This window comes from Condylura cristata, unplaced genomic scaffold (genome assembly GCF_000260355.1).
Source record: "Condylura cristata isolate star-nosed mole 26May11 unplaced genomic scaffold, ConCri1.0 scaffold00013, whole genome shotgun sequence".
Taxonomy (NCBI): domain Eukaryota; kingdom Metazoa; phylum Chordata; class Mammalia; order Eulipotyphla; family Talpidae; genus Condylura; species Condylura cristata.
Genome location: NW_004567114.1, coordinates 49,726,064 through 49,752,169, shown reverse-complemented (window position 1 = coordinate 49,752,169; position 26,106 = coordinate 49,726,064). Strand labels below are relative to the sequence as shown.

The 26,106-nt window shown below is 34.6% G+C and overlaps 1 protein-coding gene across 1 annotated transcript in view; it reads left to right on the top strand.

Annotated features, from left to right (window-relative positions):
* AKAP6 (A kinase (PRKA) anchor protein 6) overlaps nt 1–26,106 on the top strand; it is a 412,455-nt gene that overhangs the window by 325,943 nt on the left and 60,406 nt on the right. The window contains exons 10-11 of the mRNA XM_004681951.2: nt 10,232–10,378; nt 13,415–13,639. Coding sequence (XP_004682008.1) covers nt 10,232–10,378; nt 13,415–13,639 — 372 coding nt within the window. The remainder of the gene's footprint in view (nt 1–10,231; nt 10,379–13,414; nt 13,640–26,106) is intronic.

Here is a 26,106-nt window from a genome sequence, read left to right as displayed (position 1 = left end):
TAGGACAGGTTGAAGATGTCTTGAGGATTTTCATTTAACCTTGCTTTTTTCTTTTCATTCTCTGTGTCCTATCTTGAGTTTAAGTTATATGGCTTACATTTTATGTGTCTGAATCTTGTTCCTTCAAGTGACAGCTTTACCTTAACTTTGATGTTTTTTCAGTCTTAGTATTTTTCTACACATAGCAATGTATTTGTTATGGCTGATCTTTTAATAGTGGACCCAAAGAAGCTAACTTTTTAAAAGAGGAGTTTTAGACTATGTTTTCTTAAGACCAAATCTCATACAATGACAAGTTATCCCATAAAAGAACACAATCATGGTGACTTCTGGTCTTGGCCTGGTCAATAGGAACTCATTGTCACACATGCTACATTCCTATTTAAGCTTCAGACTTTGATCCCAAGCCTGACCTTGGAGGACAAAAGAAAGGACAGATGAAACAAATTAATATTTTCTATGTAGTAGTTCTATACATATTCAAAATTTGCTAATATGTACTTTTTTCTCTTCTCTCATCTTTTATTCTCACTTACCCCTTAGCTGAATATCTCCTGAACCTTCAATAGATTACTTCTTGGAAGAGTGTGGAATCTTCACTCTACCTAGAATGTTCTTTGTACATTTAACTCATTGTCTAGGTTTCTCTTAAAAAATGGAATACAAAAATCAGTAAGTAGGTTTGAATCTAGTAAATCACTGTCAAGCAAATGTATGTTGTCTTTCTTATTTTTGACTCTGTGTTTGTCTCAATCCAACCAAAAAACTCATGTGTGTGTGTAGGTGTGAATATATGTACATATGTGTATCTACCTTCCACTATTTGTTGGCTTACATAGAATGTAAAAACAATTGAAACCCAGTGATCTCTACTCTTTACTCTTTATGCAGTTTATAGACATATACCACACATACATACATATATATGTATAAACTGTGTGTGTGCATGCATGCATATATATATTACAAATATCAGGCCAGACAGAGATCATCTGTTTTCTTCTTAGATTATTCTTTTATGACATCATACTTTGTTCCTCTTAGAATCTAAATTCATCATCTAAAATAGGCTTTGTGAAGTTATTGACTACAAATTTCTATCCAGAAATAGGTTGGCTTGCTCAGTGTTCAAAAGTTCTAATTCAACAGATAAAAGTTATGAGATGCCACATGAAAATATATACTTCTGACTTCTCTTCAACACTAGTGTCATGTTTCCACATGGGAACCGTTGGCAGAAATAAATGAGTAAGTGATTGTCCATTTTAGATGGATCGTATACTCTCTGGCTCTTCACAACCTATACTGCTTTCTCTTATTTCCTTTTTACTGGGATAAATATTAGTAATTATCACATTTATGCACTGTTTTTCTTTTGCATTTGGTAGAGAAAATAGTTATCTTTTCCCATGACATTAAAGTTAGAATATAAAAAAATAGAAAATATTCTGTGTTCAACTCAAGCTTTTTTTAGGTCCTAGGGTGATGGAGCTTGCTTGTAGAACAGGTCTTTAAATAAAATATTTATGTTGCATGTTATTTAATATGAAAAGAATCCCCCAACACTGAAAGAAACAACATTATTTGAATACCTGGTTTTGCTAGACCTGATTTTGCCCAACTTTGCAATGTTCAAGAACCTACTGCTGATAAGCTTATTATACTGGTTTTGTGAGATCTGACTGTTAAATATTCAGGAATTTTCCGAAGGCCTCAAATATTGGAGGAACTCCATGTTTGAACAAAAAAAGGATAGCCCTTGTCATTCCAATCATGGGTAGTTCAAAATCTGTGGTGGGAATTTTATTTCTACTGGGGAAATCAGCAAATACAAATCAGGGCTTTGTTTTTGTTTTCTCAGTGAGCCAATTTACAACCTCTACCACCATTTGACATCTAAACTATTTCTTATTCTTTATTGATTAGTGAAGTCATATAACTGTCAATCTGATCATCGTGCCATATACATGTTTTACTTATATATGTCATTAATGAAAGTATTCAATAAAAGCAGACCAAATAAAGGCCCTATGGTATATCATTAAAAAGTGATCTTGGCCCTCCCTGGTGGCACAGCGGGTTAAAGCACAGCACTGAGAATCTAAAGCTGCTTCCGCATGAGTTCGATTCCTGCCTGTCCCGGAGGTGACCACATGGTATGGCAGACCTCTCCTGACCCGCCCGCTGCTCCCCTCAGCAGTGTACTTCGTCGATCTGCCTGTTCTGTTCCCCACTCTGTCTCTGGTGAAGCCTCTCACTGCCTCTGAGCCTCTGGCCTGTACCCCAGTTCTGTATGCACAAATAAATAAATCTTTAAAAAAAAAAAGTGATCTTTACATTTGGTTATTCAACAGGTTCTCTTACACAACTCTTTATACTTCTGTACCTCTAAATGATTCCATTCATTTGCTGACTTTATGCTTGTAAAAACCTAATAGAAGAACATACACCTGATCCAGAAAGTCACTTCCTCATTTGTAGGAATTTAAGTCATTAGATTTTGGTATATGCTCTTAGCAATTTAATTACATTTAAAATCTGGTTAGTAGTGTAGTAAATAACTGGTATTGCATAAAACTGCATTGAAGAGGTAACAAGATTGAATTTCTATACAAGTTGACACTCAATTAAAATTTCCATATATTTAATGAGTTAGTCAATTCTTGACCAGGAAGCTAGACCAAATACCTTCCTCCAAAGCTGATCACTTCAAAATATGTTAAATTTATAATAAAGTCAAATCAGGATTCAATGCATCAACTAAAATTTGAGTTTGGCTTATTAAATAAAGATCAAAAGAAGAAATAGAACAGAGCACATCATGATATTACTTCCTTAAATTCCTTTATTTTTTTTTTATTGACACAGGAGGAAAAATAACACATTAAAACCTCCTTACTGAATTACTGTCCTAAACCAATAGATCCATGGGGCTTGTTCAACTAAAAGCCACAACAGACTTTGTAATGCAATGATGTAATCTTGGCTTTGTGTCATTTATATTCAACCTGAAAAAAAAAAAAACACAACAATTTTCCTGAATAGACAGGCTGACAACAATATTGTTCAGTGTGGGTTTTTATTTGGATTCTTTCCAAATGTTTCACATGCCTTCACAGTAACACATCATGCTTACTTTTTTTTTTCCCTGAATTTCAAAGTTTCCCCCTTTTGCTAGCTTTCTATTTTTTTTTAAGGTCTCAGTTATGTTTGTAAAACTAACCAGCTCCACCACAAAATTAGGATGTATCTTGCAGAGTGCATTCATTTTACTTTTTGCATATTTTTCCTGAGGTCATGTCAAGGTTAGTTTGAATTCCATCCTACATTAAGACTTCTTTCACAGCTATTTAGCTCGGCAGCCTACTCCCCGCTGGGGTCTGCCCCTTGGGCACGTCAAAGCTTCAGACCTGACAAATCACACACAGATGAAGCTGTACAGTTTTTTAAACAGTTTCATCAGTAACTTTTTTTTCTTTCTCACTATCCTCCTTAGTGTGAGATTTTTTTTCTCTGAATTACCATTTCAGAAATGCTGATTTCTGTTGGAGACAGTTGTTTTTACATAAGAGTTGCAAAATAAAAATTTCATTTATTTTATAGTAAGTCATACTAATAGCCTTCTAGTCACTAAGACTAAAAACTCATGTAACTGTAATTGCATTATTAAAATCTATTTGTAGCAGGAAGCTAAAATCTACTTGTAGTTGGCAAGGTAGCTATCTCATGGAGTTGGCCGGAATCAGAAAAAAAGTGTCAACCATTAAAAATGCATCGAGCTTATAACATATTAAGGGTTGAGCCTAGAAATGTTTCTCAAATGGATAGTAATATGCTCTTATCAGTATTTTAGCAAATTGTAAAACTAATGGTGCAACTCCATTTCCTGTTTAATTGATGAAGTTAAAATGCTTGGTTGCTAATGAGTGTATTAGCAAACAATGTTCTCTTTACAGGCTTAAGTAGATCAGGATTTTTTAAAAAGCAGCTTACTGTCCTTATTTTTATATAATGAAAAATATTGACTGTCACAGAATTGCTAGATCAACTGAAGAAATGGTGTAATTATTGCTATATAGTCATTTGGCAATGTCAAACGACCAGATTATAGTTTTTTAGTTTTCACATGAGAAAATAGTTATTTTCTTTTACAAACCATAGGCTTTTCATTATATTTTCATTCAGTACAAACAGTACCTGAAGAATTTAACTGCAGACTAAGCAAAAAACTTAGAAGTAAGGGGAGAATATTATTTGAGTGATTTTCCTCTCCTCAATCCTTTCTTACAGTTAACTCAGTATGAAAAGTACCCAGTGAAGGGTTCTATAAAAGGTTGCTTGGTTGAAGCTAATTAAAGACAGGTCTAAATAGAAAAAGAAAAGAGAGGGGATCAAAGGAATTATATTAGGTGTCAGTACATTGTTTGGGGACATTTTATTTAGATTTTTACAATTCTATTCTAGGAAAAAACTAAATTTTAAAAGTATATCCACTTGTGCCATAATTCCATATTTGCATTATTTTTGCAATAAGATAGATGTCAACAGGCAAATATCTTGAAGAAATCATTTTGGCATTGGTGCATTAACACATTATGGTGAAAAGAGAGGCTTGTGCTTTTCACGCAGTGCATTTCAGTCTTCAATTAATGTGAAAACACTACAATGCCTATGCAACTTCTCTTGCCTAGTGGTGCACCATTTATCATTGCAGTTTTACATTGACCTTGACACCCACTTCATTAGAATAAAGATTGTCTACCATTTAGGTTACATTGTTCCTCTGCACAGAGACCCCATGCAAATTTCTGTTCAGATAGAAGAGCTGCGAGGCTGTCAGAGGTCATCTGCATTAAATGATTGCAGCTATTTTCCAACTGCTTCTTTTCATTCTACTCAATTCAGGCTAGGAGGATCAATCAAGTCCTCTGCCTGAAACAGTGGGACTGCTGGGAATATAACTGTTTTTGGTAGTAGTGGATATGCCCTAAACAGTATTAAATATTTAATATAAACTCATTAAAGGCCATGTAAAGGCTTCAGAATGTTATCAAGTTTATAGAAATATCTAAGGAGCTAAAGAACCTTTTAAAAATATATAGAATAATAATCAATTTTATAAATTTAGAGTATGATTACAATATTTCTTAAACTTAGTGACTCTATTCTATAGTTGTTGTTTTTTTTTTTTCCCCTTCTCTCTCTCTTTCCCCTTGACATGGGTAAGGGAAGGATAAGACAGGCAGGATTAATTTTCTTATGCAATATTTTTCAGTTATTGATGATTTTATTTTTGTTCTAAACAGTGAATTTCTGCTCTTGGTATACTTATTTTAAAGGCTTTAGGCATTTGTTATGTAAAAGAAATGGAGAAGTAAGTTGCCAGGTTTTCTGCTTAAGTTTTCTGAGTGATATAATTGGAATTAAATTATTAATGGGAGATACTTAAAAAAAGATTGTTTTATGATCTTCTATTAAGGAATTTGCAATTCATTTTAATATTTGTAGTTTGATTTATATTAAAGATAATGCAATCTATGTCCAATTAACAATACATGGCCAATGTAATGTGATTTCCAGATCATGCAAATGGAATAAGCTAGAAGAGGGGGGGAAAACTCAATTCTTAACCTCAGATGTAATTTGCTGTGCGAGTTCTGGCAATTTTAAATGACATTGCATTTTTTAATTTTTCCAAAGGCTCAGCAGCAAATTTATCCCAATCAAGAAAGCCTATTATTAATTTACAAGGACAATTGTAGGAGTCTTTATAATTTCTCTGTGCAATTATTCGCCATAAATTGCTAATGGTAAAATACAGGGAGTTTGCAAGAAATAATGACAATTATTTGTTTTGGGCTTGAATCCTCTTCTTCAGTCTTAAACATCTTTCCAAAATGCTGGTGATACTGGCTCCATGTGAAACATCACATGAATTGTGAGATGCTGGACATTGGCGCTCTGAAAAAGGGGCAGCACAAGAGCCCTGCAAAGGCAACACTGGCTTCTAGCAGATTCCTGCACTAGGCATGTACAGCTGAGCTATGGGCCCTGGACTTTCATATAAAAAGACTCTTTGTTCACCACTGAATGGCATTAGGCATGGACTTGCTGAGGGGCCACCATGAAGCCTCGCATGAGGAGGGCAAACACTAGCCAGAAAACACAATACGAGAGTCGTAGATAGACACATCCTGCATTTTTGTGCAAAAATGCATATTTTCACACAATTTTGATAGTGGCTTAGATGTTTTGATAGATTAAAGTACATTTTCTTTTCTCAGTACATTTTCTCTGTCCATCTTTCTGCTGTGGGTATATGCATGGGAAAGGGGATTATGCTGGTTATACAGGTGTTTGTGTATTACTTTGCACTGGGAAATCTATTCAAACTTGTTAGTCTAATAGCTAGATACTTTTTCTTGCTTTAACCCTTCCTAACATAAAGTGATATGAAACTAGTTAAAATACGGTGTAAGATATAAATTCTCAAAACCTGAAGACACATAATCGGACAGCTCTATTCTAATAACTGAGAAAATTCTTTCGTTAAATACTTGCTTCCCGTAGCCAAAACTTCACTCTCAGCTCAGCAATGTCTGGTCTCTTTTCAGCATAACCAACAGAAGCACCATACAAAAGTCTTACAATGGATGTCTTAATCTCTCTGTGTGCTTTTAGAGCATTATTTTGAATTCCATCATGCTGCCTTTTTTCTTTCCTCTTCTGAAGTTTTATTACAACAGCGGAATTCCCAGGGAGCTTTGGGGGCAAGGTTCACATAATATAGCCCTGAAGTTTTGCTTAGGTGGAATCCATCCCCCAATCCTGGCCATCTTTTGATGCTCTTTCTATTTCAAAAGGATTCACTGGTAGAGTCTTCTAACATTAGCTGTATGGCGTTTATTTTTTATTTTTTTTTATTTACTAGACGTGAGCATCTACAACCCTTTCATGATGCTTTCTTTCTCTGACCTCACAGTGACAAGGCATCTTGTTCTTTAACATTGAGGGAGGCAGAAAAATGCTTGAGTTGCTCAATGTGTGCCTTCTATACCAGTTTCAAAATGGCTTATTCTTCTGGTTTCCATGGTGACAATTAACACTGTTTCAAGGCATTGTTCCAGTCTCCATTTGGGCAGAATTTTCGGTGTGATTTTTAACAACAACAAAAAAAGGTTTTAGAAGGGAAAAAAGCCTTTAACATAACTGTCAAAAAAGTTATCTCAATCAAGTCTTCATGCATTTCTAATGATATTTACTTCAGAAATCCATTTTTGGTAACTTTGTTTTATAATTAAATATATTTGTGATTTTAAAAGTAAGCACTGAATAAGACTTTTCCAAAAACTTCTTTAATTCTTAGTTAAAGCGATGAGCTAGTATTTGTGGTTCTTTTTAAACTCTGTATTTTACATTTTCTTTTGAAGTTTTTATATACCACAGAGTGGCATTTAGATCAGGAATGGCCTGTGTCTTTAATTTAGACCATTCACATATCTATTAGGAAGCTTCATTAGTCAAAATTGAATTGGCCAAGTAAATACACTTAATAATGTAAATATGCCCTTTCAATAGAGTATATTTTATTTTTGACTAGACAGAATGGTCCACAGCAGGTGCTGTGGGGAAATTAAATACTGGATGCTTATTTACCTTAGCACTCAACAAAAGTCATCTGACTTTAACTTTGTTAATCTCATTTTTTAGCTATTGAAGAGTAGTCTATATAATAATATCCCCAGATTACTGGACACAATGGGGGCAGCCTCTGTTCACTTACTGCTTTGGGTGGAATGAATATGAAGATTAAATTATTTTCTCCCACAGTATAAAGTACCCTTACTTAGTGGAATGACCAAGAACCAATAGAAGTGGTAGCTGATTCTCCATGTTTAATGCTTGTGAAAAGATGTTGAAGAAGAGAACAAAAACATATTAGCCTCAGCAAAACTTATGACCCTCTTGGCATTTTTACATATGTAGCTTGAAGCCCTAAATCATATAGGCAACTTTCAAAGTGCTTTGAAAATTAAAATATTTTCACATTAAATTACAATACATTCTACCTTCTTTTATGCACATGCCAATACATCAAACAATTAGTTGTGTTCTCTTGGTTTTTATAGTTTGAAGATACTGTCTGTCAATCACATCTTTCACCACGCTATATATAGCAGGTTACATGGTGATAACAACAGCATACAGAGACAGATTTTTTAAATGTAATAATAATTTATAATAACTGTTGTACCACATTTCACAGAGAAAATTATCTTATTATGTCTAAAGTTAAATTAGTTGCTTACTATATTTTTATTATTACAAGACAATTTTTATTATATCAAGAATTTTGTTTTTATGGAGTATATCTAAACTGATTTCTCTCTGATTGATCTCTTAGGTAGTTACATTCTAAGTTGGTGTAAAGAGGGAATGATGAGCTTGTTACTTGTGAAGGTGATAACTGGTCCAGGCTGCTCCCAGTTAGGCGCACTCTATTTGCCTGCCTCAAATATTGGTTCCCCCAATATTGTGTAAAAGAAGTCTTATTGAATAATTATGTAAATATCTGTCACCTACATCATATTTAGATGGAAATCTGATTACACAAAGCAGATTGTCCTCTCCTCCAGTCATCACTCTGAAAAATGAAATACCATTTAGGTTTTATTGTTGACTCTGGAAAACTCAAGTGGGCAGTGTTTTCTATGTCTTGGAGTTATGTGGTCCTGGGAAGTGCCTGCAATTGGAAAATGTAATCAGAATTTCCCATGTATTACAGGCCAAATTCTGAAAGAGCTCTAAAGCAACCCTTGATTTTTTTTCCATTATGCATATTCATGTAATTTTGGATACTCTGACTCCCTGATCAACATTCATTAATACTATGAAATGCTTTAAATCACCTCATTTAAAACATTTTGTTCTGTGATCCACAAATGACTAACATTTGGAGAAGTTTACATAATACAAATGATGTGCATATTTAGTGTAAACGAAAGATTAAAATATGAAACTTTAAGTATGCAAACATATGCACGTAAATGCTAAAGATCTATTAACTGATACAGGGATTTCACACTTTCTTTTCATCTAAGCTGACTTCCAATTGTATTTCAGTTTGGATTCTTATATAATATTAGGTTTTCAGGATGAATAAAATCACCCAAGTGCTTGAGCTTATTTTGAACTTATTAATTTGCTACTTTGCCCAGACTTTCAAGCCTTTCATGTTAGATCTAATAAAGTGCTCATGTTAACTCAACTAGAGCAATGGAGCGATGCTACCATGGATCTCTGTGACCTAACTTTCATGACTCAAAGAAAGAAATTTTAGTTTATTATTATATTTTGGAAATGTAATACAAATGCAAAATAGACTTAATATTTTAACCAGAGGTCTGCCTTTTCTACTCAGAGGTGTTCTGTGTGTCTATTTAATAGCTGTCCATGATATAGGATTTTCTAACTATGAAGTTATCTGTATTTGATGAGAATCACCATAGTTATTATCATATTAAATAGCACTTGTGTTATCTGTAGCACAACAAACTTGCTTGGTAGTTTGTTTGAATACAGTGTATATTGGTTGGGGATAGGTTTCTATAATCAATTGTGATATGTGGGAACATTTTACAGTAATCAGTAAGGAAACAGTTTTGTAACCATTCCCAAAGCAACGTTTCTTTTTTTCTTTCTACATGTACCTCTTCTTTTAGGTCATACTCTATTTTTAAGTAAATGAAAAGTAAAATTGATTAAGAATTCATGGAACATAGAGGAAAAGGAGGAAGTCATAAGATCCTGAGGGATTGCTTTACTTATACCACTCTGATACTGGGGGCAGAGATGAGATGTGAGCAATACTCTGGACCCAAATGTTGACTATAATTTACAGTAATATTAAATCCCCATAGACCAGGTATTTTCCTCTTTGGTGTATTTTAAATTAAAGATCAAATGTATGTGTAAACTTTAATTTAAAAAGACATAAATCTTAGTCACCTGAGTAGAATACTATTGATATTTATATGTATGTAATATATATTTTTAACTGTTTTAAGCAATAAATATTCTTTAACTATTCAAGTATCTAGGCTTAGGCTTACCATAAATTTTGTTGAGAGCAAAAACTTTTAATATCCATGAGAATTTCAAGAACTATTTGTTCCATGATTTCCTAAGAATATCTGCCTCCCTAATAATCTGTCTTTCTCTCTTGTTTTAGCGATATAGTGTGGAAATGTCCATCAGGGACCTGAAAAAGACGGAACTACTTAGTAAGGTTGAAGCTCTGAAGAAAGGTGGCGTTTTACTACCAAATGATCTCCTCGAAAAAGTGGATTCAATTAATGAAAAATGGGAACTGCTTGGGGTATTTACATTTTTATTACTGTTTGTAGTTTATGTGTACATTCTGAAATATTCTGTCTGCTTTCTAATTTGAGGCACGAATACCTCTCTTTTTCAATTCACTACCAACATTTCAAACAAGTTATTCAAGTATTATGGGTGAAACACTGCTTTTCCCCTTCAGTTGATTTTTTTTTTTTTTTTTACTCTGAGCTTGTCTTCTCTCAGATTTTAATAATTTTGGTTCTCTAATACATAAAAGGTAAGTAAAATATGCCATGTAGAATGGGTATGCCCCAAGTCAACTATAATGCAGTATATCTGATATATACTGACTGTCATGCTTGAATGAATGCTAATAGGATTTATTCTGAAGGTATATGTTAGAGACATCCACTGTTTACCTAGTTACTATATGCTTCAGATGAAAAGTGGAGTTGTCACCACAGCTTTCAAGTCACACGAAAGCCACCAAAACAAAGATGCAAATTTGACCCAAATCTGAATTGCAGAATTAAATCAGCCTGTTTTGTGCCTCAATTTCCAGCTCACTTTTAACAAAACCAAAAAAAAAAGTTTCATGTAATTCATTTCACGCAATGATGGGCTGGGTCTCAGCCAAAGACTGAGATGCACGAATCTGGCAAAAAGGCAATATAGAGATTCTGTTACCCAGAGACCAGGATGGCACTGTGCAGGGGACAGTGCTGTCCTTTTTGTTGGAAGACAGCTGAGAGAGAGAGGTTAAACAGTATTTTTTCATCAACTTCTCTCCTAAATTGCCTTCACTTCAAATCAAGGGTAAGCTAAATTTGTCAATTACTTAAATGATTAAATTATAACAGCTAAGTATGGGTGGTGTCAGTTATGGAGCTTAATTTTGCATGCCTTCCATTTCCTGTCTTTTTTTTTTTTTAATTTTAAAGAAATAATACTCAAAAAATATTTTGAATAAAAAGCTCTCCATGTACCCTGATGACTTGGAGGAATGCCAGTGTTTAGTTTATGCCATACTTAATCTAGGTGATAAAAAACTGCAAGTTTTTTTCCTTTCCTTTCTCATCTAAATTCTCTACATCTGCAATTCTAGAAAGTAACTAAAATGCTAAAAGTTTTTAGTCTAACCTATCGTTACATAACTTTTTGTTGTTGCACTGCACAGTAGTGATTATTGGTTTTCACTTTATGATATGTTGCTTTAAATCAGAACCTACTAAATTCTTTAAATTCATTGAGCTCATATAAGGACAAATGTAGTTAATGATTGACATTTTAAAAGATTGTTCATTAAATAGATAAGATTAGCTATTTTATGTGCTGGATAGACAAAGCCGTGGTTTATGTTTTATTTTAATATATCCATTTTTAATTTGATAAATAACTAAGAATCATCTTTTTTAAAAAAATTGAGGTATGTCATGTATGTTGGTTCTTCAACAAAAATGTGAAATCTACATAATATTTTTTAAAGAACAGACCATTTAGCAATTGTTTATGAGTCAGTTACTTTAAAAATGGTTGCCATTTTGGAAAAAAAAATCATTTGAGTACAATATGCAGAGCTTTGTAATGATTTGGGGAGAGGGTGGAGGGAAGATTTTAACAAAACCTGTATCACACTAACACCACCAGGCATACTGCTTTAATTGGCATGATTACATTTTAATTGGCATGAAAAAAATATAAAGACAACAATTTTAACTTCTAACAATAGTAAAATAGAGGGATATGGTTTTTAATATTACTTTCATCTAAGGTGAACAGTGTGGAATGGAAATACATTAGAATGAAATGTCAGTGGTGCGTACAGTTTAATCTGTGAAATTTTGTCCCCTGTGCTGCATATTACTCTGTCTCAATTGCATATTAAACAACCCTATCAAGGCAGGCATTGGCATCTGCTGTGCTGACACAAATTGTGAATTAAATGAAATTGATGTCCTCTGTCGTATATTTATGAAGACGGACCATTCTCTGAAGTATTCTGTTTATGAAGAATTTATGATTGCAAACTGTTCCAGAACAAAAAAGTGGCAATAAATTCTTTTTTGTGACCCTACCCTCCAAGGGCATTGATTTCACCTCCTGCTGCTACTTTTGTTACAGCATAAAAACAATGGCTAAATCTGGATTCCACCGAGGGTCTTCAAATTATCAATATTTGCACCATGAAAATAGGAGGGTGTTGCTAAATACTATTTATAGAACACTACACAGCAGATGAATGTTTGTTGACTTAATTTTATTTGTATTTTAAAACTTACTTTTTTGTAGACTTAATTCATTATTATAGATTAACTCCTACTGATTCTCCAAAGATAGTGCTTACCAATAAAAAAGAAACAAAACAAAACAAAAAAAACAAAGAAACAACCCTCCCTGACTGCATTGTCATGCCATAGTGATTAAACTTAGGCTTCTAGTGTAGTGATTGGGACTTATTTTTGCACATATATTAGAAAATCTAGCATCCAGAAAAGCTAAGCAGCAAGAATTGTGGGGCTGAATAATTTCCAAGTCAAGTGAAATCATCACTAGCACCAAGAAGTCTATCCCTTTTTAACAGCCCTTGTTATCTGTTTAGAAAAACTGTACTTCAAAAAACAAAATAAAGAATTTAATTCTCCATGTACAGTCTACTTTGGTTTCTTTAATATATTGACTAAACTCAGACTTCTGGCTTCTGAAAATTGTATGTAGAGAATTCTTTACTATAAACTGATACAAGAATTCAAATACATTTTTATCAGTGACCACTGTGTACTTCTGGGTCAAATTTACTTTCTGTTAAAGGAAAGTGTAAAGGAACAAGGTCCTGTTAAGCCTCTAGTTGTAGTCAGAGCCACATACATCGCTGGAGAAGCCTAAGTGAATAATAGGCTAATGTGAACCAAATGTCAGTAGTAAGGTGACAAGAGCAGCTGGATACCTTTCCAGGTGGCTCTTGTTACCAATCAAACTGATTTTTTTTCATACTTAAACTAATCTACGTTTTTATTGTGTGTGTGTGTGTGTGTGTGTGTGCTGTTTTTGTTTTTGTTTTAATCTAATGCATTAGAAAACCCTAGGAGAGAAGATCCAGGACACAATGGCAGGGCACAGTGGGTCAGGCCCACGTGACCTTCTCTCTCCTGAAAGCGGAAGCCTGGTAAGGCAGCTGGAGGTCAGGATCAAAGAACTGAAAGGGTGGCTAAGAGATACAGAGCTTTTCATCTTCAATTCCTGTCTGAGACAAGAAAAGGAAGGAACAATGAATGCTGAGAAACAACTGCAATACTTTAAGGTAATAAAAAAACAATCAAAGTTGATAAAAAGCTTTCTTTACGGTTGGAATGAAATATTTATCAAGTACATAAAGTATTATACCCATGTATCTGTGTATCACTGTGCACTTAAATGTTTCCTTGAATTTATAGGCACCCTCCACATTTCTTATATGCCAATGTCTGTGTGTGTATAAAGATGAACATTAAGCATATCAAATACACGTTGTATATGGGAAGTCTCTGCTGCTTGTGTATGAAATTCCTATTGAGGGAGGGCTTTGATAAATTAAAAGCAGGCCAGCAAACACTGAAGATTACTGAAAAGCAGACCTAAGTGTTCTATAATACTATAAATACTTCCATAAATTGATATGACAAAAGCACATGATTTAATTGAAGACCATTAATGCTAACAAAAGGAAACCTAATTGTTACATATGAAAGAATCAACTATTCATGGAGTGAAGAATAAAGTAAAAGACATTCTTATATTACAGGTCTATTCCATCACAGAAAATCACCAACATTAGCAACATAGCTATGTGTGTAATCCCCCTATGTCCATGACGAAGAATTTCTCCTTGTTTGTTCCCATAATTTACAAATACCTATTTAAAGAAGTTTAAAATTGAAATGTTTTCTTCTGTTGCCACTCCAGTGTGTATTGCTTGAACTCTCTTGCACATGCATTGATTATCTGGGCTATGGTTTGCTCAGCCTGAGGACCTAGGTTAGTAGAATAAGAACTCAGTGCCAAGAAATTACCATGAAGCTCTTAAAAGAGGAAAAAGGAGAAACCAAGAAGGAAAGAACTTCTTGGAACTAAGCAACTGTTTCTAATCAAAGCATTCCAGGACCAGGTTTGTTTGATTCTGTCCATCCCCTTTGAACTGCTATCTTCCAACAACCTATCAAAGGATTTAGTCTCTTATGGTTCACCTTTCTTTAGACAGACAGGCAAGCTCCCGTTGTTACCTGCATAGTCTAGGAGGAGCACCTTAAGGCTAAGAGCACAACATTTTCCAATAAACTATCACCATCACAACCCTACAAATTGTTTCAATTAAAAATCTGCTTTTTTGCATTGAACTGAAAGATGAAATTGGATGTTATATAAAAGTGTCTTGTTGGTCCTCCCTAGTGGTACAACAGGTTAGGATGCAGCACTGCAAGCTAGCTGCAGCAGCTTCAGTGCGAGTTTGATCCCCAGCCATACAGATGACTCACATGGTGCAGCAGACCTCTCTAACCTCACCGTTGTTCCCCTAAGCAGTGTATTTTGTTGATCTGCCTGTCTGTTCCCCACTCTATCTCTGGTGAAGCCTCTCACTGCCCCTGCACCTCTGGCCTATGTACACTTCTGTACACCTAAATTAAAAAAAAAAAATACTGTCATGCTAAGGAAAATGGGTTACAATCTAAAGTTTACTATCTAGATGATTTGTTATGCTCTTCTTTTCTTACTCTAACCCCTCATTCTAGGGAGAGGGAGTCTTCAGATATTTCCATCTGTTTATTTGAACTTAACTCATACTTTACAAAGATTTCTAATCATCAATGGATGTTAATTTTTTTTTCTCTGTATTAATATTACAGTTTTAGAAATGTAGTAAATGGCCCAAGTCTAGTTGTGTGAACTTCCTTGTGTGTGTTTTGTGATCTCTTGGTGCCTTACCCCTTTATCTATAAAATGTGATACTACTAGTATTTATCTTACAGGGTTATGAGTTCACATAAGTGAGTTATTTCTAATTTTTGTAGTGGTTCATTTATAAAGAATAGAAATCTCTACACATTATAAACCCAAAGATGTTATATAATAATTAGAAATAGTTACAGGAATTTTGTTATTGCAGTTATTTGTATCTCTACTTAACTACATATCTCTTGTAGATTTTTAAAATTACACTTTTTAAAAGTGAGGTAACATTGATCTACAACAATGTGTATGATCTAGGGTTATGGGTTCATAACTCTAAAGATGTTTGTCACCACACTATCACTACCAACAACACACCCATAATTTTGCTATAGTCCATTGGAACTACTCCTGTTCTCTTTACCTTCTTCCCATTGTGGTAGCCTCAATTCTGCAGTCATAATTCTAACATTTGGATTAATTTTGTCTGTTCTTTTGTTGTTTATTTCTATCCCCTGATGTGAAAACATCTGATATTTGTCATTTTCCTTCTAACTTAACTTTGCTTATCTTAATACCCTCAATTATCTATGTTGTCACAACTGACAATATTGCATCTTTTTTTTTTTTCTTGAGCTGAGTAATATTCTATTGTGTGCATATACCACATTTCCTTAATCTAGTTGTCTGTCTCTGGGCATTTCAGTAGTTTTCATAATTGGCTGTTGTAAGTAGAATGGGGATATTAGAGTGCATCTGTCTCTTCAAATTAGTGTTTTTGCTTTATTTGGGTAAATGCTTGAGAGTGGAATTGCTGGATCATATGGCAAATCTATTTTTAATATTTGAGAAATGCCCACACTGCTTTCCATAAGAAGAATGTCTATTAGATCTTCTGCCCATTTTTTGATTGGGTTATATATGTTTTTGTTGTTCAGTTGTATGAATTGTTCATAGATCTTTGTCAGATAGATATTGTTTAAATATTTACTCTCATGCATTCTGGTTTTTTTTTTGTTGTTGTTGTGTTTTGTTTTAAGGACCATTTCTTTCACTGTGGAAAAGATTTTGAATTTGATATAATCCCATTTATGTGTATTCCTTTGGTTTCTCTTGCTATTGTAGATAGATATACAAAGATCTCACTGAAGTCAATGTCCAAGTGTTTTGCTGTTTTCTTCAAAGTATTTTAAAGGTTGCAGTATTTACAACCATGTACTTAATCTACTTTGTGTAAAATGTTAAGATGGTGCTTTACTTTCATTCCTTTGCACGTGACTGTCCATTTCTTCTAATAACATTTGTTAAAGAGACTTTCTTTTCTCCATTGTATATTCTTGACTCCTTTGTCATATAATAACTGTCCATTAAACTGTGCATTTATTTCAGGTGCTCAATTCTATTCCTTTGGTCTGTCTGTTTTTGTCCCAGCACCATACTGTTTTGATTGCTATAGATTTATAGTATAGTTTTCAGTCTGACAGTATGCTACAACCACTATTCTTTTTTGTCAGGATTTCTTTGGTATCTGGGGTCTTTTTTCATTTCATATAATTTTAGTAATGTTTGTTCTATTTCTTTGAAGAATGTCATTGAAGCATTGATTAAAAACTGCATTGAATCTGCATATTGCTTGGGTAAGATGGCCTAATCAACAATGTTAATTCTTCCAATCCATGAGCAGGAAATATCTTTCCACTTCTTTGTGCCTTCCATATTTATTTTAACAGTCTTATGGTCCAACCAATAATTCTGTGCCTCTTGTTTGGTGAGGCTTGTCCATTTCCAATAAGGATGATTATTACTATATGAAGGATTGCTACTACCATTTGTATTTAGTTTTCTAAATTAGTTTTTGTTTCTTTGTTCAATTCTTTGTAGACTTTTTCTCTTTGATTTAGATTGGAGAGCCCTTTCAACTTTTCTTATGGGGATGGGGTTCTAGGGGTAACAAACACTTTCAGTTTTGTTGGTCTGGGAAGGGCTTTATTCATTACATGAAGGACTTTTGCAGGATATACTATTATTGGCTGGCAGTTTTATCTTTGAATATTTTGAATAATGTCATTCCAGTTTATCCTTGTGTCAGTTTCTGCTAAAAGGTATGAGTATCTTAATGAGTTACTCACTTCCTCCCATCTTCTGTCAATATTCTTTTTTGTACCTTTGTACTCTTGCAAAAGGTCATTGCATTTAAGTGTTCTTTTTAACCTGTGATGCGTCAGTTTTGTATGACAGCATTGGCTTTATTTCAGCTAGGTTGTAACAAGTTTAAAGGAGGGCAGAGAATGAAAGAGAAGTAAGAAAATTTGGGATTGCAGATAATTGGATAATTCCTAGGTGTACTAGTCATTTGCCATACAAGAAATATTCACTATACCTAATTCAATTACTTACTCTGTGAATCTTAGACTTTTATTTCACAAGTACCAAAGAGCATTATATTATTTTTGCTCTTTTATTTATTTTCCTCAAAACATGCACACATATATATCCCCTAGGGTACTTTTGTTTTCAATATCACTGTTAAAATAACTTCTTTCATATACCACTCCCTCCCCATATAATGTACTTATTTAGCTACTGTTAAAATAATAGAGAGTTTTCTAGCTCAAACTAAAGGTATATCCTTGATGATACATCTTACTGTTTAATTTCCCCAGTTATGTTCCATCCTCTGTTCTCTTCACCTCATACTCTATTCCTTTGCTTTCTTTAATAGAAAGGAATATTTTAAGATTTTATTTGTTTTAACTTTATTAAAGGAAAGATCATCACGCTGTATGTTATCTTTTATGACTTCACTTTGCATTTAATGTAATGCCAAGGTTAGTTCAAGGATGTTTGCAGTTCACTTCTTCTGGCAAATATAAATATCCCATTATGAGTATATACATGTATCTCATTTAATCTGAACAGCAACCTATAAGATTGGCATTAAGATCTTGATTTTTCATATATGGAAACAGGCCATGGAGATTAATTTTTGTGTGTCTAAACTCACATATAATGAATGGTAAAATTACGGTTTAAATCTAGGACTGTGACTCGAATACACATTTCTGGGCAATTAATATTTATCAACATTTACTAATTGACTCAAAAAGAAGAATAGGACAGAATTAAATATCATTGTTTCTTTATGACAAATTAATTGGTTAAAATCTTAGGCAATTGGGCCAGGATAGCAAAAAACTTTAGCTATGCGTTATTATCTGGGAGGTGAAAAAAAAATATATATATACACATTATTGTACTATAACTGTATAAGTATCTTAATTCTATGCCACTTTTTAAACTGAAAACTTGATAGTTTTTCTTTTATAACCTTGATACTTTTTCTTTACAACCTAAAATTAGTTCCTTGACCTTGAGGAGTTTGATCTAGTAAGTGAAGGAGATTTATCATGAATGCATTTGTTGTTTTTAAAGAAAATTTAATATATGTCTGTTTGAATGTAGAATTTTAAATATTTCCTTTTGTTTACTTTTTAAGCACTTAGTATATTATCAATTAATTGCTTATGCATTATTATATTCATTGGAAGATTGGAACCAAATGCTCTTAATATAAAATGTGATATGATATTTATAACCTGTCAGAATTATAACTGATAAAAAGTATATGTGGAATGAAATCTTTTAATTAAACTTATCACAAGTACAAAAATCATATACCCTCTGTGTATGATTTTTCTATACTAGATAAGATTAAATAGAATAATATTAAAGAATCTCTGATAGATGAGAAACTCAGCCATGTTTCCAATTTTTTATAGGTTGTCGAATGTCTTGTGCCATCATTCATCAAACAGACCAGCTTCCTCCACAAGATTTAGCTTTATGATTCTCCATTCTCTAAAATCTCAGGACATACTCCTTTTTATATTAGAGAAGTAGTACTAGAGTAATACTAGAGAAGTCACAGCTCACTATGCAGAGAAGAGAAGGGAGGTATTACTATAAAAAGGAAAACCCTTTGCTTGGAGACACAACTGTGTTTCCTTCTCAGAATCTGGGATGACAGAAGGCATCAGAGTTTTAAATTTTCAGAAAAAGAGTAAAAGCAATTATGGAATGTATTTGTTAAGGCAGTAAATATGATAAATGTGGAATTAAACACAAGGCAAAATTCTACCTACACAAGACAATCCAAGCCCAGCACAGAGAAGAGGTAAGATATGAAGGTGTGACTCTAGGACCCCTAAAGGCAAAAACACAAAATTATTAAGAAGTGAACATTCTGTAACAACAAAATGCAGGAAAACAGATCAGAGAGTTAATGAAGCCAGCTGGCAAAGAGCCCCTTAGAGCAGTGTGTGTGTGCAACTTCTATGCCACTGGCTGGAAAGCCCTATTTTTTAAATGATGACCCTTCAAAAAGAAAAGAAAATAATTACTTAATCATATGTTCCTCTTATCCCATAACCAAATTCATTATTCTAAAATCTCAAATTAAGAAGAAATTATTCATTACCAGCTAAAGGAGCCTGCAGCACTCAACTGGGCCCAGGACCAGCCTAGGGAGGACACATTTAGACCTGCCAAGAGACTCTGTCATCAAGAAGCTGAATGAGTGGAATAGATTTGGTTAATCTTGTCAATGATTAATGCCCCAAATGTGCTTTGCAATTGAAATTTGACCAACCACTTTTATGCATGCTATTTTACTTAAACATCACCTCTAATTACAGAGCTGAAAATTGTGATCACCATCTTATGTGTGTTTTTATTTTTGTGTGCATGTGTGTGTGAAGATCTTGAAATGTACAAGATTTATTTGAATCTACATAGAAATCAGCAGCAGAAAAAGAGCTAAAAATCTTTAAGTTCAAATTCTAATATTCTCCCATTCTATCTCTGACAGTGATTCTTCAAAGTAAACATTGAAGCTTTTATTTTACTTTAAATCAGGTGCTGACTAGCATTTCTGTAAAAGGCTAAATAATAGAATCCTTATCATAATTAACCAACTCTTCTGTCAGAGTGCACAAGCAGTTACAGAAAACATATGAAGGAATTAACATTTTGTTAAACATGAACTCTGAAACCACAATGATGATTATTTCTGTCCTTTGTTGATTTCTGAATATTCCTTAGATATTATGTTCTTTGTTAATAAGTTAAAATTAAGAATGAATTGGGAGAGCAGAATTGCAAATTTGTCTCCATGCTCTCTGTAAGAGGAATAGTGGAGCAGTGAATCTGTCCACCATAGTGTAGAGATTTAAGCATGTGGATTTAAAAAGTGTATAGTTAAAATGAAAATAAACAAAAAGAAAAAAAAATTATTACAAAAATATTTGCACATTTTAAAAGTTATTCCATGATTTACTGTACAGCTAAAGTTAAAAATCAAAAAAAAATTGAGAATTGCATATTCACTGTGAAAATTTATTTACCATAAGATTAACTTCTTATTTTTTCCCTTTGTTATTTTTTTTTTAAAGATTTATTTATTTGTGCATACAGAACTGGGGTACAGGCCAGAGGCTCAGGGGCGGTGAGAGGCTTCACCAGAGACAGAGTTGGTAACAGAACAGGCAGATCAACGAAGTACACTGCTGAGGGGAGTAGCCGGGCGGGTCAGGAGAGGTCTGCCACACCATGTGGTCACCTCCGGGGCAGGCGGGAATTGAACTCATGCAGAAGCGGCTTTAGATTCTCAGTGCTGTGCTTTAACCCGCTGCACCACCAGGGAGGGCCTCCCTTTGTTATTTTTAATTGTTTTTTTTTTTTTTAAACTGAGTTAGTGTTGGGGAACCCTCATTATAGTGACCCACCACCAATTCACCCATGTTCACCTCCATAGACCTTTGTGCTTCTTTCCCTCTTCGTTTTTTCCATTTTTAAGAGGAATAGTATGATTGATGAAGTACACTGCTGAGGGGAGCAGCGGGCTGGTCAAGAGCAGTCTGCTGTGCCATGTGGATCACCTCCGGGACTGGGGATCGAACTCATGCTGAAGTGGCTTAAGTTTCTTAGTGCTGTGCTTTAACCTGCTGCACCACCAGGGAGCACCTGCATTCATATTTTTTTTTACTGAGATTATTGAACTTTTATTTCATCACATTCATTCATTTACACACTTGGCAGGGTGTTAAAATACAAGAAGCTTAATTGGTCTTATTCACTTTTTTTCTAGATGCAATGCTTTTTATCATTTTGCTTTGTTTTTTGCTACAGTGAATTGGAAGAGCTTTTAAATTTTTCCTTTATAGCAATTATCAAGATTTAATTGGGTTCTTCTGATGCCACTTTTAAAGAGAGATTTGACTTGTTTTTTTTTCTTCATCTGCTACTTTATTTCTTCAATTTTAATTGATAGAATTTTGGTGCTAATAACTAATAATAATATTGCTATTTTTAAAATAGGATTATATTCTTTCTAATAGTTTTATTTCTTTTGATATTTATATTATACTTTATAAGAAAACTAATGGTAATTCAGAGTTCTTTGTATTTATTTCATTGCTCTACATCAGATTTTAAAATACCATTATATTTTATTGATAAATTGTCCTCAGCAGGGGATATTGAGTTATCTCCTAATATTTTTAGTGGAAATGCATATTCCTAGTATATTTTCAACCTCTTGCATATCTGTCTGAAAATATATTTTACTTGACCTCACATATAAACAATAACCTGACTGAATATAAAATTTTATTGTGGGGAGTAAAACCTTTTGCCGATAAAGCTGCTAATTATTCTTTTGGCATTTATAGTCACAAAGAAGTCTGATTTTTGTTCCCACATTTGTTCTTCACTTTTAGTTCAGTGAATTCATTTTTGGATTTGATAGATTTTTGCTTTTTATGGTGAGAACATAGTAAGTCCTAATAGATTCTGAAAACTTAACTCATGCCTTAGATCAAATCTACTATTTGACTATTCCAACTTTTCCATGTGTTTAGTTCCCTCCTTTCAACAAGTCCTATTCTGTCCATATTTAATTCCTTGGATTTTTTTTGTTCAATTCAAAATATCTATTCTTTCACTTCTTTATCATAGACTTCTTGTGGAATGTTTAAGGGTAATTTCTGTTTCTATAATACCTAATTTTGCAGTATTGATTGAAAATTTTAATTTAATAAATTATTTTTGCAGTCTTGGTGTAGCTTTACTTATGTTAATTTATTCAATCTTTAAAAGTTCCTCCCTCAGTGCCACACATACAATATCATTTTATGTATTTCCCAAAAAATTTTCTAAGGGTTTCTTTTTTCTTGTATTAATTCTTTCTAAAAATGTAGTCTATTAGCCTATTTCTTTGAGTCCTCCAAGTGAGCCATTTTTTTAACTATAAAAATGTTGGCTTTTTGTGGCCCTCCCTGGTGGCACAGTGGGTTAAAGCACAGCACTAAGAAGCGAAAGCCACTTCCATATGAGTTTGATCCCCCTCCCTGGAGATGACAACATGGCTCAGCAGACCTCTCCTGACCTTCCCGCTGCTCCCCTCAGCAGTGTATTTTGTTGATCTGCCTGTTCTGCTCCCTACTCTGTCTCTGGTGAATCCTCTCACCACTCCTTAACCTCTGGCCTATACCACAGTTCTGTGTGCATAAATAAATAAATCTTAAAAAAAAAAAAAAGTTGGCTTTTCAATGTTTATTTTAAAAAAAAACATTTATTTATTTATTTCTGCTTACAGAACTGGGGTACAGGCTAGAATTGTGGGGGGATAAGATGATTCACCAGAGACACAGTGGGGAACAGAACTAGCAGACCAACTGAAATACACTGCTGAAGGGAACAGTGGGCAGATAGGGAGGTCTGCCATGCTAGGGTCAGCTCCCTGGCGGGGGACCGAACTTGTGCTGCAGTGGCTTCGGGGATTTTCATAGTGCTGTGCTTTAACTGGTTGTGCCACCAGGGAGGGCCCTCAATGTTTATTCTTTTCTTATTATTATTATTATTATTATTATTATAATTTTTTTATTTGTGCATACAGAACTGGGGTACTGGCCAGAGGCTCAGAGGCTGCAAGAGGCTTCACCAGAGACAGAGTGGGGAGCAGAACAGGCAGATCAACAAAATACACTGCTGAGGGGAGCAGCGGGCGGGTTAGGAGAGGTCTGCGGCGCCATGCGGTCACCTCCAGGGCAGGCGGGAATGGAACTCATGCGGAAGTGGCTTTAGATTCTCAGGGCTGTGCTTTAACCCACTGCACCACCAGGGAGGGCCTCAATGTTTATTCTTAAGGAGAAACTTTGTGTTATCTAGGATTAGGTGTTGACCTAGGTTCCCTGAGAGATTCTCTAACTGCCTCCCTGTGCAAATATCTCAGGTACAAAAAAAAGAGGACATGGAAATTTTAGTTTTCCTTTGGTTTTAATCAACTTCATGGATGAGAAAATATAGACCATATACATGAAATATTGCCTTGTCTGCTGATTCTGAAGCACAGGACTACTTACAGTTCTAACCTAAGATGAAGATGAAAGTAAGTAAGTCAGAACGCCTGCCCATATCATTCATGGGGGCTGCCCTCATCCCAGAGCAGGAGACTGGTTTGGCAGAGCCAGTCTCAGCTTGGGGGGAGAAAGCTCCCTTAAGAGGCAGCTGTTTTGTGACTCATATTATAAATCCTGAGAACTTGAATAATACAATTACAGTGGGGGACAGGAGGTTGGATTTAAAAGAGACCTCAAAGTTAGAATTGGGCAACAGTTTTGCTGCTCGGGTGAAGTAGAAGGAGGCGCTTTCTCAGTCTTCATTCCCACCAATAGTCTACCTCTCCTAGGAGTACTGTTGTCTTGCATAAAGCCATAGTCTCCTTAAGCATAGAAGAGACTCTTCAGGAAAAGACATTGAAAGGAATAAAATGTGTCCAAAGATGGACGATATTTCATACATAAAAGGAGGATCCAGTTCAAAATTGCTTGAGGAACATACAACTACTTTTTCTTAAGCAAATACCTATGGCAAGCAAGCAGTGTGCTGGGGAAGAACTGTGGCCGACCACCCAGGGTATGTGTCTAAAGGGGACTACAGACCAGTCAACAGGCAAGTGGGATAGAGTTGCAAGTGCTTTGATAGGAATTGATACTTATGGAAGTAAATGGGGTGCTGCTGGGGAACGGCTGATGTATTTCTCTTGAGTTTGAGGCAAGGAAATTCCTAGAATGTGGGAATCTAAATTGAGAGCTGAGATAAAGGTGGGAGAAGATGGATCAATTAGTATGTGTCTGCGTGGAGGCCTGGAGATAAGTGACAGAAGACATTCTGCTATCTTTTTAGTGTACTTACGTGTTATTCAAATGTGTGAGTATAGTCCTGTGTACCTTTTCAGAAAACTAGTGTATAAAGTTTTAATTAAGATTTTTTTCTTTAGAATAGTTTTAGCTTCACAACAAAATTGAAGGAAAGATACCCAGATTTTCTACATAATCCATACTCCCACATAATGCACAGTCTCTCTCATGATTATCATCCCCACATCACCTGTTTCAATTGCTGAACCTGCATGGACTCATCACAGTCACTCTGTGCCCATAGTTTTTACTACAGTCTTGATGCTGTGTATATCCTATGGATTTGGACAAATATATAACAACATATATCAATCATTATGGCCTCATACCAATATTTTCAATGCCTGAAAACCTCTGTGTTCTCTCTATTCCTCCTTTGCCCTCTACTTCCTGTCCCAATCTCTGGCAGCCACTGACCTTTTTATTGTCTCCAACAATTTTTCATTTTCCACAATGTTTTATGGTTGGAGTCATATGGTATCAAATATTTTTAGATTAGCTTCTTTCAATTAATTATATGTATTCAGGATACCTTCTTTCCTTTTCATGTCTTGTTAGCTTATTCCTTTTTAGAGTGAATCAGTTGCCTGATTGTAGTACAATTTATTAAACTATCACCTACTAAAGTACATCATCTTGGTTGCTTCCAAGTTTTGGCAATTATCAATAAAACTGCGTGACATCAATGTATAGGTTCTTAAGTGGGTAAACTACCTGAGTAAATACCAAGGACCATGATTTTGGCACGTGTGCTAATTATGCCCAGTTTTGTCACAAAACACAGTATCTTCTGGGCCCTCCCTGGTGGTGCAGCAGGTTGAAGTGCAGCACTGCAAGCTAGCTGCAGCCACCTCAGTGTTTGTTCAATCCCCCAACCCGGAGGTGGTCCACATGGCATGCAGGCCTCTCTTGTCTCACCCACTGTTCCCCTTTGCAGTGTACTTCATCGGTATGCCTGTTCTGCTCCCTGCTCTGTCTCTGGTGTATCCTATCACAGTCTATGCACCTCTGGCTTGTACCCCAGCTCTGTATGCATAAATAAATAAAATCTTAAAACAAAAAACACAGTATCTTCCAAAGTCGAGATGCCATTTTGCATTCCCACTAGCAGTGAATGAGGGGTTCTGTTTCCCCACATTCTTGTTGGCATTTAGTGTTGTCAGTGTTCTAATTCTGGCCATTATTAAAGATAAGTTGTAGCATCTTATTCTAATTTAAAGAGTATAAACTTTTAAAATATTGAACCTACCTTGAAGTTTGGGTTTGCATTCACTACATAGTACTATACATAGGTAATGCCTTAGCGTCACTAGATATTTGAGATACACTTAGTAGTTTGTGGAATTTCACCATGAATTTTCATAGCTCAACTTAGTTTTCCCAAAGAGGAGGAGAAATGGCTCTGATAAATGACTCACCAGTGTCATAAAACCAGAATTTGATGGCAGTCTACTACATCTCCTGAATTCTAATCCAGGCCATCGTCCAATAATGCAGTAATAAGACCAATGATTTCATCTGGGTTATCAGTGTGATGTCTTTGCAGTTTTCATATCTCAATTTTTCTTTGGTTAAGCTTCAGATAATA